At 37.1% G+C, this 15,904-nt stretch overlaps 1 protein-coding gene across 5 annotated transcripts in view; it reads left to right on the forward strand.

The window, feature by feature from the left end:
• Positions 1–10,923: 10,923 nt before the first annotated feature.
• LOC136686356 (neural cell adhesion molecule 2-like) overlaps positions 10,924–15,904 on the forward strand; it is a 463,525-nt gene continuing 458,544 nt past the window's right edge. For all 5 annotated transcript variants that reach the window (XM_066660073.1, XM_066660071.1, XM_066660072.1 and 2 more), the window contains exon 1: positions 10,924–11,037. In XM_066660073.1, coding sequence (XP_066516170.1) covers positions 10,986–11,037 — 52 coding nt within the window. In that variant the 5' untranslated portion in view covers positions 10,924–10,985. The remainder of the gene's footprint in view (positions 11,038–15,904) is intronic.

A 15,904-nucleotide genomic window follows, 5' to 3' on the forward strand; every position in this document is an offset into this window, starting at 1 on the left:
AGCATGCATATCATCATAATATTAAATCCAAAAATCTGAAATCATGATAACCTCAAATACACAGTTTTGGGAAGATTCTGGCTTACAAGTGCTGGTTGATCTTTAGACATGTGGGCCAATTCGGGCATGAATGTTTGTTCAGTTAGAAGAAGTACACATTCACCACTGTAATTTGAAATGCATCTGTTTCCACCTTTTCAGTGCTTTTTAGGGAAAGTCCAGTGCACCTTTTAGGGAATGGTGTCTGTAATCCTGTTCACGCCATATACTACTATGCTTCATCTTTATTTCTTTTTTTGAGATGACTGCATGTATGATGACAAGTCAACATTTTTTTTTTATTGTATTTGTTAGTACATATTTACGTATTTCTGAATGTAATGTTTTTTTTTAAATACTAAACTATTAAAATGTGCCAATAAGTTTGGTCACAACTGTATGAGCTAGATTTAGACCATACCTTTTAAATATATGCTCACTTTACAGTGCGTGGGCCATATATGAAATACAGCTAAGTCTTACTGAGCTTTATCTGATTAGCTGTTTAAACCTTTCTTTCTGACCCCTTTTTTCTTGATTTCTATTTGATATGTGCCCTGGTAGTAATGTAGACCCATATGCTAATCAGCTCTGCAAATATATCTAGTAAAACCTTAAGCTGCAGGTTAGCCAGAAATCAAGAAAAGCAGGTAAGTCTGAAATATTTATTTTATAAATAAGTTAAATAGAATAAAGTAAGATTTACTTAATATTTTTAAAATGTTACATTTGATGTCAAGTAGATTTTACTTAACATTTGCAAGTAAATTTGATGTTACAACAGTAATATTTAATGTGTTACAAGTTTTCAGTAAGTATTGAAAGTAATTTCATAGGACAGTTATGTTAAATTGATTTTCTTTTGGTTTTATGATGTGTTTATTATTAATTACAACAAACAAATAAAAAACAATATTATGTATCTTTAAATAAACACAGAGTACGTAATAATGCATTATTGGTCTGTGTTTTTCCACCAATTACTGTTTTTTTACACTGATAACTTATAAATTAACACTCAAAACCTTTAAAAACCTGTACAGTTCTGTTATAAAACAAAGGATTCTAGTAATTTAAAAATACAGACTTTCACTGTGCTTTTGCAGTAGATTTGTTTAAAAAGATGATTTTCCTGTATTTCAACGGTATACAGAAAAAACGGAAAAACATCTCATTTTTTACAGTTAATGTCTGTAAAAAAGGTCTTTTCTTACAGTGTAGGGCAGAACGGTGGCATATAAGGTAGTGTTGCTGTCGCACAGCTCCTGGGGTTGTGGGATCGCGTCCCACTCCAAGTAACTGTCTGTGAGGAGTTTGTTGTGTGTGTTCTTGGCATGTCCATTTTTCCGCCCCGGTCCAAAAACAGGATTGGCTCCTCAAATGTGTCCATAGGTGTGAGTGTGTGTTGCCCTATTAAGAAATGGGGCTGTGTTCCCGCCTTGTGCCCAGTGACTCTGGGGAGGCTGCAGACACACCGTGACCCAAAACTTAATAAGCAGTTAGAGAAAAATTCTATAATAAATAAAAAAAAAGAAAAATAAGCAATGAAAATTAAAACACTACATTCACAATCACTAAAAATCACTATCTTTAAATATTCAAAAGCAAAATATATTTTCCCCAGAACATTGGTGACTGGTGAAACATATTTAGGTTGGACTGTGTGCTTCATTTTCAGTTTCAATAACCATCTGAACACAGTTTAACACATATTGCAGGATACAAAAGCTTTGTGAAAATAAAGGTCTAATGAAACTATGTTAGGACGTTTTAGAGTGCCGTATATTGCTGGATCATTCTGCATCTGTATGCAAAAATATATACAGGGCCATTTATATGGATACACCTTAATAAAATGGGAATGGTTGGTTATAGTAACTGTGGCACATTAGTATAGTGTAGGGGGAAAACTTTTCAAGATGGGTGATGACCATGACCATTTTTAAGTCTGCCATTTTTGATCCAACTTTTGTTTTTTCATTGGGAAGAGGGTCATGTGACACATCAAACTAATTGGAAATTTCACAAGAAAAACAATGGTGTGCTTGGTTTTAACCAAGGTAACTTTATTCTGTCAAGAGTTATTTACAAGTTTCTGACCACTTATAAAATGTGTTCAAAGTGCTGCCCCCTGTGTTGGATTGTCAATGCAACCCTCTTCTCCCAGTCTTCACACACTGATAGCAACACCGGAGGAGAAATGCTAGCACAGGCTTCCAGTTTGTAGTTTGAGGTGCTGCACATCTTGCACCTTCACAGCATAGACAATTGCCTTCAGATGACCCCAAAGACAAAAGTCTAAGGGGGTCAGATCGGGAGACCTTGGGGGCCATTCAACTGGCCCACGACGACCAATCCACTTTCCAGGAAACTGTTCAGGAATGCTTGGACCTGACACCCATAATGTGGTGGTGCACCATCTTGCTGGAAAAACTGGAATGTGCCAGCTTCAGTGCATAAAGTGGGAAACACATCATCATGTAGCAATTTTGCATATCCAGTGGCCTTGAGGTTTCCTTTGATGAAGAATGGCCCCACTATCTTTGTACCCCATATACCCTATATAGCCCGTGTGCCGGAAATTTCACCCACTGCAACAGAGCAGTCAATGGAAATATTGCAAGCAGCAACATATATTAAAAGAATGCCTTTTCTCAATATATTTTTAATACTATGCAACAGTTACAATAAAATGGCAAAAGTTACAATGAAAACAATGTTTGAATATTGAATTATAAATATACATTTAAAAAATACACTTGAAAATGTATTTGTACACATAATATTCATAAAGGTTTTTGTCTAGAATTTACATTATGTTAAGCTGTTTAAACCTCTTTTTCTTCAGAGAACCATTTTTCAAAATGTTCTGTAGAGAATTAAAAATAGATTGTTCCAGACCCCCCTGTATGAAAAGAGAATTGTGAATGTGACAAACCTGTGAAAGGCTTAAAGAAACTTCACATTAGAGACTTTACCTGTGGGTATGTGGAAATTCTTTGAACTTTAAAAATGTGTTTTGCACTCACATTTCTTTTTACTGTCCACTGAATGGTTCTGTCTGGGCACAAAAGTCTTTTTGGTATTGCACATAGAAGGTTTTATGGCAGGCTGATGTTGAAAGGGTAATGTAAGAATAAATGGTTTCCTAGAACTTTTTGTCCATACCAAACTCCTTAGTGCTGAAGAATATACTCCCTTTCCTTCAGTGAATTAACACTGTCCTGTGGTTCAGATGAAGGCTGATCAAATGAATTTGACTCATCCGTGAATGCAACATTGCCTTTGATGTTCATCTCAGAACAGCTCAGTTTAAAACTCCTCACCATCAATTACACCACTTAATATAAATCCAGAAGTATATGATAATTAGCATAAACTGCTCATGTGTGCAGTGGACTGCAGGAAAAAAAGTGTCAAACTTCAAACTGTCAAAAGAAATGAAAGAAATTCGGCTCTGGCCACTAGGGGAGTGTCTTTTTCCAGCTAAATTAATCTGTGAGTGGAAAAAAGCCAAGTATGGAGCAATGTAGTGGCCAGATGTTAGCAGACTCTTTTCTGCTATAATTAATAGCATCAGCAGTATATAAACCCTCTGATGGCCTATGCATAATTTTCAAGGACAACACACCCAGCTTGCATGGATAGAACTCATAATGAATGCAGTGACAATTTTTAGATATATTTTTGTCGAATAAAATGACAATGTTCATTTGTAATACTATGCAACAGTTACCATAAAATGACAGAGCGGCAAAATGTTTGCATTTTGATGTTCAAATATACATTTCACAGAATATGCTTTAAGAAGTATTTGTACACCTATAATTATGGAAAATAAATTAAAAATCACAGGAATTTATTACATGCTTCCTCCAAGACATATAAAGCCAGCCACCACTTCTTGTTGAACTACTGTTAACAAAATGTTACTAGACAACTCAATATACTTGACATGGAGGAGAAGACTAATAATCTATTCAGGTTTTGTTAGCTAAAAGATGCACTGGTCAGCATCATACTTAGGGGGGAGATGCAGGTCAGTCTGTTCATTCTACGCTTAGATAGTTGTCCCATAATGTCTGACAAAAGTGACATTAGGATGATTATAGGCAGATGATTTGCAGCTGAAATGTAATTGATGCATCTGCAGCTGTAGTTAAATTAAGCTGTAGTGAATTTATATTTACTACAAAAATTTGACATTCATTCACACAGAAACTTGGCCACGTCCACCACATCACTACATACATTGGCCATTGTTTTCTGTCGAGTGCTGCTGACTGTGTTGACACTCTAGATTAGGGAATATCTAAGGCTGAGAAGGATTCATCTTTATTGGCCAAATGGATGCACCTCAGCATGTACACTTGATTCAAACATGAATTTCTGACTTCCTGCTTTGGGATACTAATGCAGTAGACAGCATTTATTACATTTCAGACACAACCCTCTACTATAGTGCACTCTAAAAAAAAGAGCATTGTGTCCAAAAAAAAAAGAAATCAGTGCAACATTTTGCCATAGTCTTTTTGAGGTCACCGTCTGGTAAAATTAAATTGATCCAACAAAGTGTTTTGAGTATGATGAGTATGAGAGTCAGACGTAGTAAAAAGCATTTTTATATAACATGAACTGAATTAATGTCACCATCAACAGATATTCAACGGTATGATTAATTTTATTTTGTACTGTGATCACATCTCACATCTTTCACATACTTAAAACAGTAAAAAATGATCTATTATGAATACTGTATAAATGTCACAGTTATAAAGCTCCATTTCAGTCAACTGAGTGTAAGACAATAAAAAAACAATGATGCAAGAATGAGAACATTCATAAAAACAGTAATAGAAACTTAACTTCTCTCTCCTCCGTTTCCCTCTCCCTCTGTTTAACTTGTTGCGTCTTAAGGTTCAAAGCGAGTAAATAATTAAATTACAAAAGCACCTGAGGGCCATAAAAGTGTTCTTAGCGGTTGTAACTCTGTCTCTTACAGAGTTAAGGAAAGCTATCTGGCTAATTATGCCTATATCCACCAAACACAGATCATCAACACAACAGAAAAATGGGCAAACCTAAACACACCAGTAAAATAAACCACCTATTTGGGTCATGAAAATGGTAATAACGTTCACCCTGGTAGCTTTTTTGTGCCTTATCCACAATAAGATGTGCCTGGAGCAAACTGAAGAAGCCTTCTCCAGTAAAATTCATCTTGTCCGAGTGGGCGGGAGAAAGCAAATGAATGAGAAAAATGGCGTTGTCCAATACAAATAATTGAGTTGCCAGAAAATGATTTTTGCTTTTTAGTTTTTAATGGAATTTGATTTTTGGGTTAGTCAGGAAATTGTCTTGAAACAACACTTATGTTTTTATGTTACCAAAACTCAATAAAACACCAAATAAAAATAAATACCATAATCATTCCAAATCATACCAAATTTTTGGTCTTACAGCAGTGCATATATTTAAGTATTGGCTAAAGGCCACCAGAATGACTTTTTAGAGTGTGTATTTCTCCTGAAAGAGTGAATGTGTACTCGGCACATATGGTGAAAGTGACATAACTGGGACTTGCACCCAAAGTCTCTATTTGGGTCAGTGAACATAAGCTTAGGTTATAATGTCAATGACTAAAAGTAACTAAACTTTGGCTTCTGCAGGTCCTTTGTCCTTATGCTAATTTGTGTTCTTCTAGGTTTTCTGACATTGCATTGAACGACAGCCTTGCATAACTGTTTTGAAAATATGTCCATAAATATGCAATAGAAAACCTCCATTGTTTCTGTTTGCTATTGTAAGCAGTCTGTGTGCTGAAGGATAATATTTAAACTTATTAATTAATTAATATAATTTTTTGGTACCACTTTAAAATATGACTACAATTATAAAGGTATTTTAAATGGTTTAAAAACCTGTTAATTACATGGTTTTTAAGTGGGTTGTAAACAACTTAAAATCATTAATAATCATTTGTAACATAGAGATAGGAAGTGCGACAGTGATCTCTTATTTGTCTAATGCTGAAAGTGTCAGAGAACTTACTTAAAATTTCAGTCTGAGACTTATAATATGAATTTAGATATTCCATGTGTTAAGATACACCACATTATCACTGATGTATGAAAAGACACAGTTGGTGGTTAATTTATTTAATGGTTAACCTTATTAACAAATATGTGCTGAAGCAAATATGTGCTGAAGGGTTAATGTCAACTGTGAAGACAAAGTGAGGTCAGTATCTGGCCAGGTCTGAGGTTTAACAATGTAGATGTATGTAGTTTCACTATTTGGCAAACAACAGGTTGCTGTTGCCCTCTATGTGTTAAAACTAATTATTAGTGACTATTAATGTGATAACAACAATATGAATAATTATTCATAAATAAACAGTTTTAAACAATTTAAAAACATTTATAAATAGACTTATTGTTAAGTGGTACCTATTTTTTTTTTTAACGTGTACTGGTCTCTCTTGAGAGAGGCATAGTTATAATATTATGAAGGGATGCTCCTCATACACTTTGAATGAAAAAAATGACAGTGTAATTTGCTTGTTTACTTGCTATAGTTATATGTCAAAAAGACAAATTCTCTCAAGGCATGCACCTCCACTCAGTAGCATCCTGAAAATCCTGGAATTATAAACAATGCATGTTGCTGTTTGTGAAGGACCTGTTTGAGATCAGTTACCATGGAAGAGATGCAATATGAATAAAAGAGAAATAAAGAGACATCAGGGCTCTCTTGGTCAGAGCTAACTGGTGAAGCATGTCCCTCAGAAATGTAAAGCTTTCCCAAGGTGAACAATTGTATCAGTGTCTATATGAGTAACCAAATAAAGGTTATGACGTGCTTTGAATTTTGACCTCAGATATTTCCTTTTACTTAATTTGAGCTACATGAAAGGTGCTCCCATTGTGGACACAGGTGTATAATCTCCATAGAAATGCACTGTCAACAGAACATGATGCCATAGATTGCTGCATATGAGTCTAATGTCAGCATGTTCACTGTAAAATTTGGGTTACATTGATATAAAGCCCTCCAGTACTGAGCAATCACAGTGGAACTGTATTACATAACGTGATAAAACATACCCAGTCTCATCCTAAAATATTGGGTTATGTTTTTTAAAGCTAGAACTAAACATCCAACATCAGTAAACTCAGTGAAAATAAATCTGAGGACCTAGGTGCTAAAAATTAGCATGCTGTTTTCCTCATACCCCTCCGGGCTTCTTAGGATGAACAGGGGAGGAAAATTTTAGGAGCTAGGTGCTTAGTATTAGCATACTATACCAGCATTGACCACAAGGGAGCAATCCGACTCACAACTGCCCACTGCAGAAACATGAGCTAAACTAACCACATGTATGATACAAATTGTTCAGGTGTTCTCAATTCTTTAAAAGTTATATATTTATGAAGAACAGCTGAACAATTTGTCTCTGCTGCAGGTAGAAACTGGAACAGCATGCTAATTTTTATTTTGTTTTATCCACAATTCTTTTTTCTCCTTTTTTTCCAGGAATCACTGAAGGGTAGCCAAAAATAATCATCTACCACCACCTGGTCAAAACTGGTATAACATGGTAAGTGTTAGCCATAAACATAAATAAATAAATAAAATAAATTAAATTACACCATAGGCTCAGCTCATTAGTAGGGAAAAAATGAGGGAGGAAAAGGAAAAATGTTATGTGTCAGGGGGACGTGAAGGGCGGACTAACGGAGGTGGACGCACTCGCTACAACACAGATAATTTATTAATGAAATAACAAAACAAACACAAACAAACTTGAGGGTAAACACGAAATAACACGACTAGAAACATAGCAAGCAAGACCATACAAAACAACCCTACATGACTGGGGCATGAAACGAGTAAGAGAACAACACAAAACAAATGACCGATCACAGGAAGTGACACAAAGGAACTTAAATACATGAACAAACAAGACACACCTGACACAGATAACGAGGGTAAAGGAGGCGGAACAAAGGCGGACCCATGGACAATAACTGACAGACAGAGCCACGTGGCGGGGGAAAACAAACAAGATTGGGCCAGGGTGTGACATTATGCTTTTGATGGTTAAAATTGTACAAGTGTTTCTAGAAATATTTTTTCAACTGTTTTGATGTGTATAAAAGGCTGAAAAATATGAATAATGTGGAACTTAATCTCAGGAACTTTAAACTTTTCTACTCATACTTAAATTATTTTTTCATCATGCCTTCAGGGCGTCTGTAGAGGGTGTTAAAGCAGCAAAGAGGGGGAAAAAACATTAGGCAAACTGGTGTCTACAAACTTTTTTGCCATATGTGTATGTTGCTTGGGGCAGATATTGAACTGAACACTTCATAGTGAAGTGCGGCCTTTCCCACATACAATTTAAGATTTGATATCACAACTCAGCAATGCTTTCATGTACCGACATGATCCATACATCACAACAATCTGCAAGGACCTCATCTATCCAAACTCAGAATGATAATTTTAAAAGGCTGGGTAACCCAGCTTGAAAACACATTCAAAAGTGTTAAATCCATTCAAAAATATTCAAAGTATTCAAAAGTACTCTTCAACCACCAAACCCAGACTCCTCCATCAGCTGTCAGAAGGAAAAGCGTGATTCGTCACTCCAGATAACTCCACTCTAGAGTCTAGAGGCAGTGTGTTTTACACCACTGCATCCGACACTGCATTGCGCTTGGTGATGTAAGGCATTTATGCAGCTGCTCGGCCATAGAAACCCATTCCATGATTCTCTCTGCACACTGTTCTTGAGCTAATCTGAAGGCTACATGAACTTTGAATTTCTGTACTGATTGACACTGCAAATGTCTGTGACCTCTCCCCAATATGTGCTTCAGCATCTGCTGACCTGCTCTGTCAATTTACATGGACTACCACTTTGTGGCTGGGTTGCTGTTGTTCCTAATCACTTCCACTTTGTTATAGTACCACTGACAGTGTGACAGTGGAATATTTAGTAGTGTGAAAATCTCACGACTGGACTTTTGCACAGGTGGCGTCCTATCACGGTTCCACACTGGAATTTCACTAAGCTCCTGAGAGCGACCCATTCTTTCACAAAAGTTTGTAGAAGCAGTCTGCATGTGTAGTTGCTTGGTTTTATTCACATGTGGTTATGAAAGTGATTGTAGCACTTGATTATTTGGAAAGGAGAGGGTTCAATTTAAGGACTGCATCTTTAAAACTAATAATCAAATATAGGTTATGAAATGTGACATTTTTGTGTCCTACAAAATTCACACAACCTGTGTAAATTCATTAAAAATAAAACATTTTAATATTTTTCTTGTCATGAAAAAATCCATATACATATTAGATATTTAAAATGTATTTACAAGAAATATCTCCTAAAACCTTGAAAGTGATTTAGAAAAAACTTAGATCTTAGAATTTATGACTAAGCAATTAACCCCAACCTCTGTCAAAAGGTTGGTTAGGTTTATGAAGTAAGAAACCTTTACGCTGTCTGAATTCGCCAGTTTGGCACTGTTTTTGGAACACTGCAATTCAAAGTGCAAATACTTAGTCATTGCTTTGACTGATTTTCCTTCTGATACCCTTGCTTTAGCTGATAAGCACCACTGAAAATTTTGTAAAAGAAAAAAAATCATAAATAAAAAATAAACACCAACAACTTGATTTTAACTGGCCCCTGCCTTGTGTCCAGTAATTCAGAGTAGTCCCGGACCCACTGTGACCCTGAACTGGAGAAGTGGTTACAGACAATGAATGAGTGAATGATTTTCACTGGACGGTGTTTGACGTTCTGAAAGATTGAAAGATTCTGAAGTTCTGAATTCCCTTGTAATTCTTTATAAATTTGATTAGTAAACAATTTTAATCCAGCACAGTGTCATTTTCAGCATAAAGACTTTATATCCGCTCAACTCATTATTACCTCTTATAGTTGTTGGTAATATTTGCATTAGTTTGTTTCCCAGAATAAAAGTCTCTATGAATTTAAAATCTTTTTGAGGAGAAAAATTAGTTATATACTGTAATCAGAGTGGCCCGATGGTGGATCATCAGTGGTCTACACTCAGTGGTGCGTCAACCTTCTTACGCCAGTGGAGCGATATTTGCTCGCTGTCTGGGTAGTCACAAACATGACTCCAGGTGTGGAATCATATAACGAAAGGAGCATAACTAGCCCAAAGCTAAATTCTGCTAATTGGCTTTCTTAAATCTGTACAGCGACTTAAATAGAAGTTTCATATTCTAACGTGTGAGTGTTGACGTTTATGAATTCAGGGAGTGTGTGAAACAGGATGAGGTAGCTTGCACTGAGGCGGGAGTCTCGCTATTCAGTAAACACACGCGCGCGACGGGACCTGGGGGAGGTGTGTAAGGGGGGGGGGCTGAAATTGAGAAAAAAGTGAAACAAATACGCAAGATAGAAGAGGAACGACAAATACTCACGCAAAGAGAGAGAGACATAGAGATAGAGAGAGGTAGGAGAAAAAAAACATAAAACTGTGTGTGAAAGAGAATAAGATGAAAACAGGGTAGGAATTAAAGCAAACGACAGAGAATAAGAATGAACGAGAATACGTTGAAAATATCGAGAGGTGTGGATATATGAAATAAAAAAGTATGACAACCCGCAGATAAAGGGATGAAAATCAGTGAGAGTTGAGATAATAAATTAAAGGGATCTAAACGAGATAAAAGTAGATGAAGTAAGGAAAAAAACGAGAGATAAGAGAGACCGCAAGAGCGCGCGTGCGTGCGAATGTGTGTGTATGCATGTGTGTGTGTGTGCGCGCGCGCGCTGGCATATATGTGTGTGTGTGTGTGTGTGTCTGATCAGCGAAGAGGGCTCAGAGCTGGTTGAGATTTCAAATCGCCAACGCTGCGCGAGGTAGTTCGTTCGTCAGCTCGAGTCGAAGCCCTTGAAAATGCTCCTGAAAGCCGTCTGCGTGCTCGGATTGCTGGTCTGCGGCAGCCAAGGTAAGAGAAGCGGAACAAGTTGGGGACTGCTCGATTGCTGTGCCGTATTCTTTGCTCCACGTTTTCGGAAGGAAAAGAAGAAGCATACGGAATATGTGGTTGATCTCTGGATGGCAGGCACGAGAGGAGAGGGCAAACGCCTGCCTTGCGGCTTGTTTGTTGTTTGGGAGTTGGGGCACGTCCTTCTCTGGAAAATATATGGTTCCCAGTGTTTGATGTGGCTTTAGGGGTTGTGTGTGTTCAGTGCTTGTGGGTATACTTAATCAACTCTGCCATTATATGACTGACAGACAGCTTTACTTTTCCCTTTCTCTGGTCTGAAAATGCAGCAGAAGGTTGTTGATGAGAACATAAATAAAGTGTACTCTCTGTCATAAAAGACGCCACGAACTGGAACAGTTAGAAGTTCAGCAGGGGACATGGCTTGTCTCACAAAACTGGCTCATGTTATTCAATCTGGAAGGTTATTGATGCCAAAATAACCCACTGCTTGTGTTCAAGATCTGACTTTCTACTTAGAAAAAACATTGGTAGCCTAACTCACTGTTATTGATTGTTCTCCAACAACTACTTAACTAGTTAGAGTTAAAGCCAACTTCATTGGCATCTTATTATACTGGGATTATATATTAAAGTAAGCATTAATAGCCTATATATGAATTTGTGGCATGTTCCATTGTAGCCCCTATGTCTACTACATTTCTTATCCTTTAAAAATAATGAGGCTCTTATTAGAAGGATATAGCCGCAGAGCTGCTTCCTCATTCCATGTGGTGAGATAAAAGATGCAATACTTCTGACAGTTTGCCATGATCCATTCCCTAATTCAGTTGTCATGAGTCAGATGCAGCTACTTACATTGTTTTTGGGGGTCTGTAGTTGATGTTTGCTCAGATGCATATCCAATTCCTTTGATAGAACAACAGGTGGTGGTAGAGTGCTGCACATTGATCCATAAGGGCGGGAGTACAGCTGATGGCTAGAGCACAAACAATCAGTCTTTTTGTCTCGAGAAGCAGACACCACAAGTCACAAGTTTATTCTCAAGTCCAGTTCCAGTGCAAAACGCAGGAACAGAGGTATCCGAATGCATTACATATTCTGGTAGGCTTCCGTACAGAAGCCAGGATTGTAGTGATCTGAAAATAGTTCCTATTTTATGGTCAGCTCTGATCGGTTATAGTTAGCAAAGCGCTAAACGCAACACAATAAGTATCTTGTCTGATCCTTTGTTCTGTGCTGTCACCATTTACTCTATAAAGCAGTAACTAGTGGCTGTTGGCTGATAACCTTCATCAGAATCAAAATATTAAATAATAAATTGGGTAATCTGACACCTCTTTGGGCTGCAGCGATAAGGTTGGATACATGCAAACATCTCTGCAATTGGATTTAATACTTATAGCACATTCCCTTATGTTGTATCACTGGAAACCCAAGCATTTCAATGGAGGGTTGTTTTATGGTCATCACAGGTTTATGCATCAGAAAATAATATGGAGTATGCATTAAAAATAAACTAATATGGAAAGCTGACATTTTCTCTTGGGTGGTCAAGATATAGCACTTTTATTTATTTATTTATTTATTTAGTGGGCGCAGATTTATTACATCTGCACAAGCCTTTGCACCAGCTTTCTTCTGTTCTCTTCCTCCTGCCTGTTTCTTGCCATGCATTTTTTGAGTGTGTGTGGGAAACCGTATCTCTGTTTGACTCCAAGTTGTTATTTTTTCCCTATCTAGACCAGAAGCTTCCTTTTAAGTAGTTATTTATTATTCATAAAATATGAAATTGATGTAAAATCTGAATGGATAAACCACTTCAGTCTGTCTTAGTAATGGTATCGCCAGTTTGCTAAAGGCACCTGCAAAATGACCAATCACAGAGTATTGTTTTTGTGTGACATGTCGAGGCATGCGATTTTCCAAATGAAGCTGTAAATAAAATAAAGTGGCATGCACTTGTAAATGTGCAAATACATATTGTTTATCAACCTGTAAATGCTTTAACAAAGAAATCTCTGAAGATGTTTTGAATATGTGATGCTGTTAAAGGACCAATAGGTAGTATTTTTATCTTAAAATAACAGCTTCAGAATCATTATGATGAGTCACTGACCTGTACTACGGAGAATAGAGCCTCTGTTGTTGCTGCTCTGAGCTCAGAACTGCAGAAACTGCACAATACAACTTTTGTATGAAACTATACCTGAGGTGGTGAAAGGAGAATTTTTTATTAGAAGGGCTCTATAGTATGCTTGACTGTGTTACAGTTTGTTACAGTGTGACCGTTATTAATATTATTTTCATAAAAACAACTATGGCTAGAGATGGGCAGTTGATTGCATGTAATTTATTGAGATTAAAGGTTCATTATACACATCATGGTTTTATCTATTCTGAGGAATAGAAATCATCTTGTCCCATTAGTTTCATGTTTGGTGCTCTGCCTCGGATATTGGCTCGAACACAATATCATTGCACCTCCATGTGGTTTGAAATGGATCTTCCACTAAAACTGATTTATATATTTTTAAAGCTATCTGGCTTTAGAAAACAAATCTTTTGGTTATAGGATATTTACATTACATGAAAGGGGTTGCATGGGTTAATTGAATACCCAACATATGCAAGTATGCATGTATGATGCACAACTTCTTTAAACCTCTCACACATCACAAGTGTGAGTGTACATTATAGTGAATAAACTTTGACCACAACTGCCACAGAATAATTAGTAGATATTTATGTAGGCTTTTGTCAGTTGTCATGAAAAGCAACATTGAAAATTTGTTTGTGTTCATTCAGGAGCTCCACGCCTTTTAATGTGGAACGGCAGGTTTGAGTGATAAGACAACTGTAGCTTGTTAGTGGTTGAAGTTGAACTTGTCTATAAGTTGTTATTCACTGTTTTGAATTACCTTAAGTAACGTAAAGTTAACAGCAAAAATAATTCAGTGGGAGCAAGAATCTCTTTTCATACTTTTCAATGTTTCGAGGTCTCTCCACCGTCCAGACAACTCATTCATTCATTCGTTGTCTGAAACCGCTTATCCAATTCAGGGTTGCGGTGGATCCAGAGCCTACCTGGAATCACTGGGCGCAAGGCAGGAACACACCCTGGAGGGGGCACCAGTCCTTCACACAGCGACACACACTCACACCTATGGACACTTCTGAGTCAGCAATCCACCTACCAAGGTGTGTTTTTGGACCGTGGGAGGAAACCGGAGCAACCGGAGGAAACCCACATAGACACGGTGCGAACACACCAAACCATTTTTTCTAGTCCAGAGACAGACTGGAGAGCTAGCAAATGGTGAGGAAACATTCTCAGAAATGTATAAAACATGTATTGGATTTAAATCATAAAAATTGTCTTTAATTAATTATTTAATTAATAGTCCTCATTTGGCAACCTGTGCCCTTTTTCCAAGAATGACTTTTCTCATGATGTGCCCATGGCACAGCTAAATTTAGAACATCCCACAAGACCCATCATTGGTTCATTGTCCATAGAGCTTATGTAAATTTACAAATATGATTAAGTGGGCATGCATAGCTCTAGTTAATCTGCTGTTGTTTTCTTTGATTAGAAACACACATGTTTCATAAACTGTGGTGCATCTTAGCTCAAGATAAACTGCCAGTTTGCATGCCTGTGGGATTCTTGTTAATAAGGGTGCACATATGAAAAGATTGGCCACTGGGATATACTCATTTTGCCAGTGCTGCTGGCTTTGAGAATGTAATAATAAACATTACGCTAAAGTGTAAGCATGGCTGTTTTGGACTTGTCTCAATGGGCTTGCAGTTACAGGGAGCAAGGGTCTGACTAAAGGCTGTCCACCAATTAGAAATACTGCACACTGTGAGGAACCTTATCCACCGAATGTCAGAACATCTCCCAAAAAAAAAGCAAAAGCCTTTTTTTTTTTTTTTTTTTAAATCCAGCCCTGTTTGTAGAATAGACTAGATAATTTAATAAAACAGTAAAGCGTTAACTAATGAACATGATACACACATAACTATAATGACACTCTTGTGTTTTAGCCCACAGACATTCTAGCTTAATAATTTCAAAAAGATTCCTGCAGACTTTCTGATATCTTTATTGGCAGGTGTACAGTAGATGTTTACTCAAAAATGCCCACTTGACCTTAAAATGAAACATTTTTAAAGAGTATTTAAATAATAAAAAAAGTCTAAACACTTTCTAACTGTAAATGGTATTGAAATTTGAATTGACAAATATACTGAAAACTTACACGAGGTGTATTGAGTTACATACTAGAACCATATAGACTCAGATGTAAATAGAACACTGTATAGCTACTTAAAACCAGGCATGTAAAGGAACATTACTTTAAAATTATAACTTCAATATTACTGTGATGCTTCACTGACCTGCAATAGGGAGAACAGGGTCAACTCTCCTCTACTCTTTTACTCTCCTCTAAACAGCACCAACATCACCCTGCCTCGCTCTCTTTTTTGTTCCTTCACTGCCAGTGTCCCCTTGAAGCTTTATGTATTTTCCGCGAGTTCCTGCAGCTTACCGAAGTGAATTATGTGCTCAGTGGCTCTTGGCACAGACCATCCAGCACTGTGTTAAGTGCCATAATTAAGAGATTTCTCTGAATTGCGAGAAGGAATGGCAGCAGCAGCAGTGTTAAAAGATTTATGCAACAGAGCGAGAGTGTGTTGCTTGTGGAGAGAGAGTGCACCTCCACCGAGACACACACACACACAGAGCCTGAGGACTAGAGACGATGCTCCAAGTAGAATGTGCCTTAATGGTTGTCTGTGCAAGAGGCAAATGGACTCGCATACACACACACACACACACACAAACATATACATACAT

This window comes from Hoplias malabaricus, chromosome 2 (assembly GCF_029633855.1).
Source record: "Hoplias malabaricus isolate fHopMal1 chromosome 2, fHopMal1.hap1, whole genome shotgun sequence".
Classification (NCBI taxonomy): Eukaryota; Metazoa; Chordata; class Actinopteri; order Characiformes; family Erythrinidae; genus Hoplias; species Hoplias malabaricus.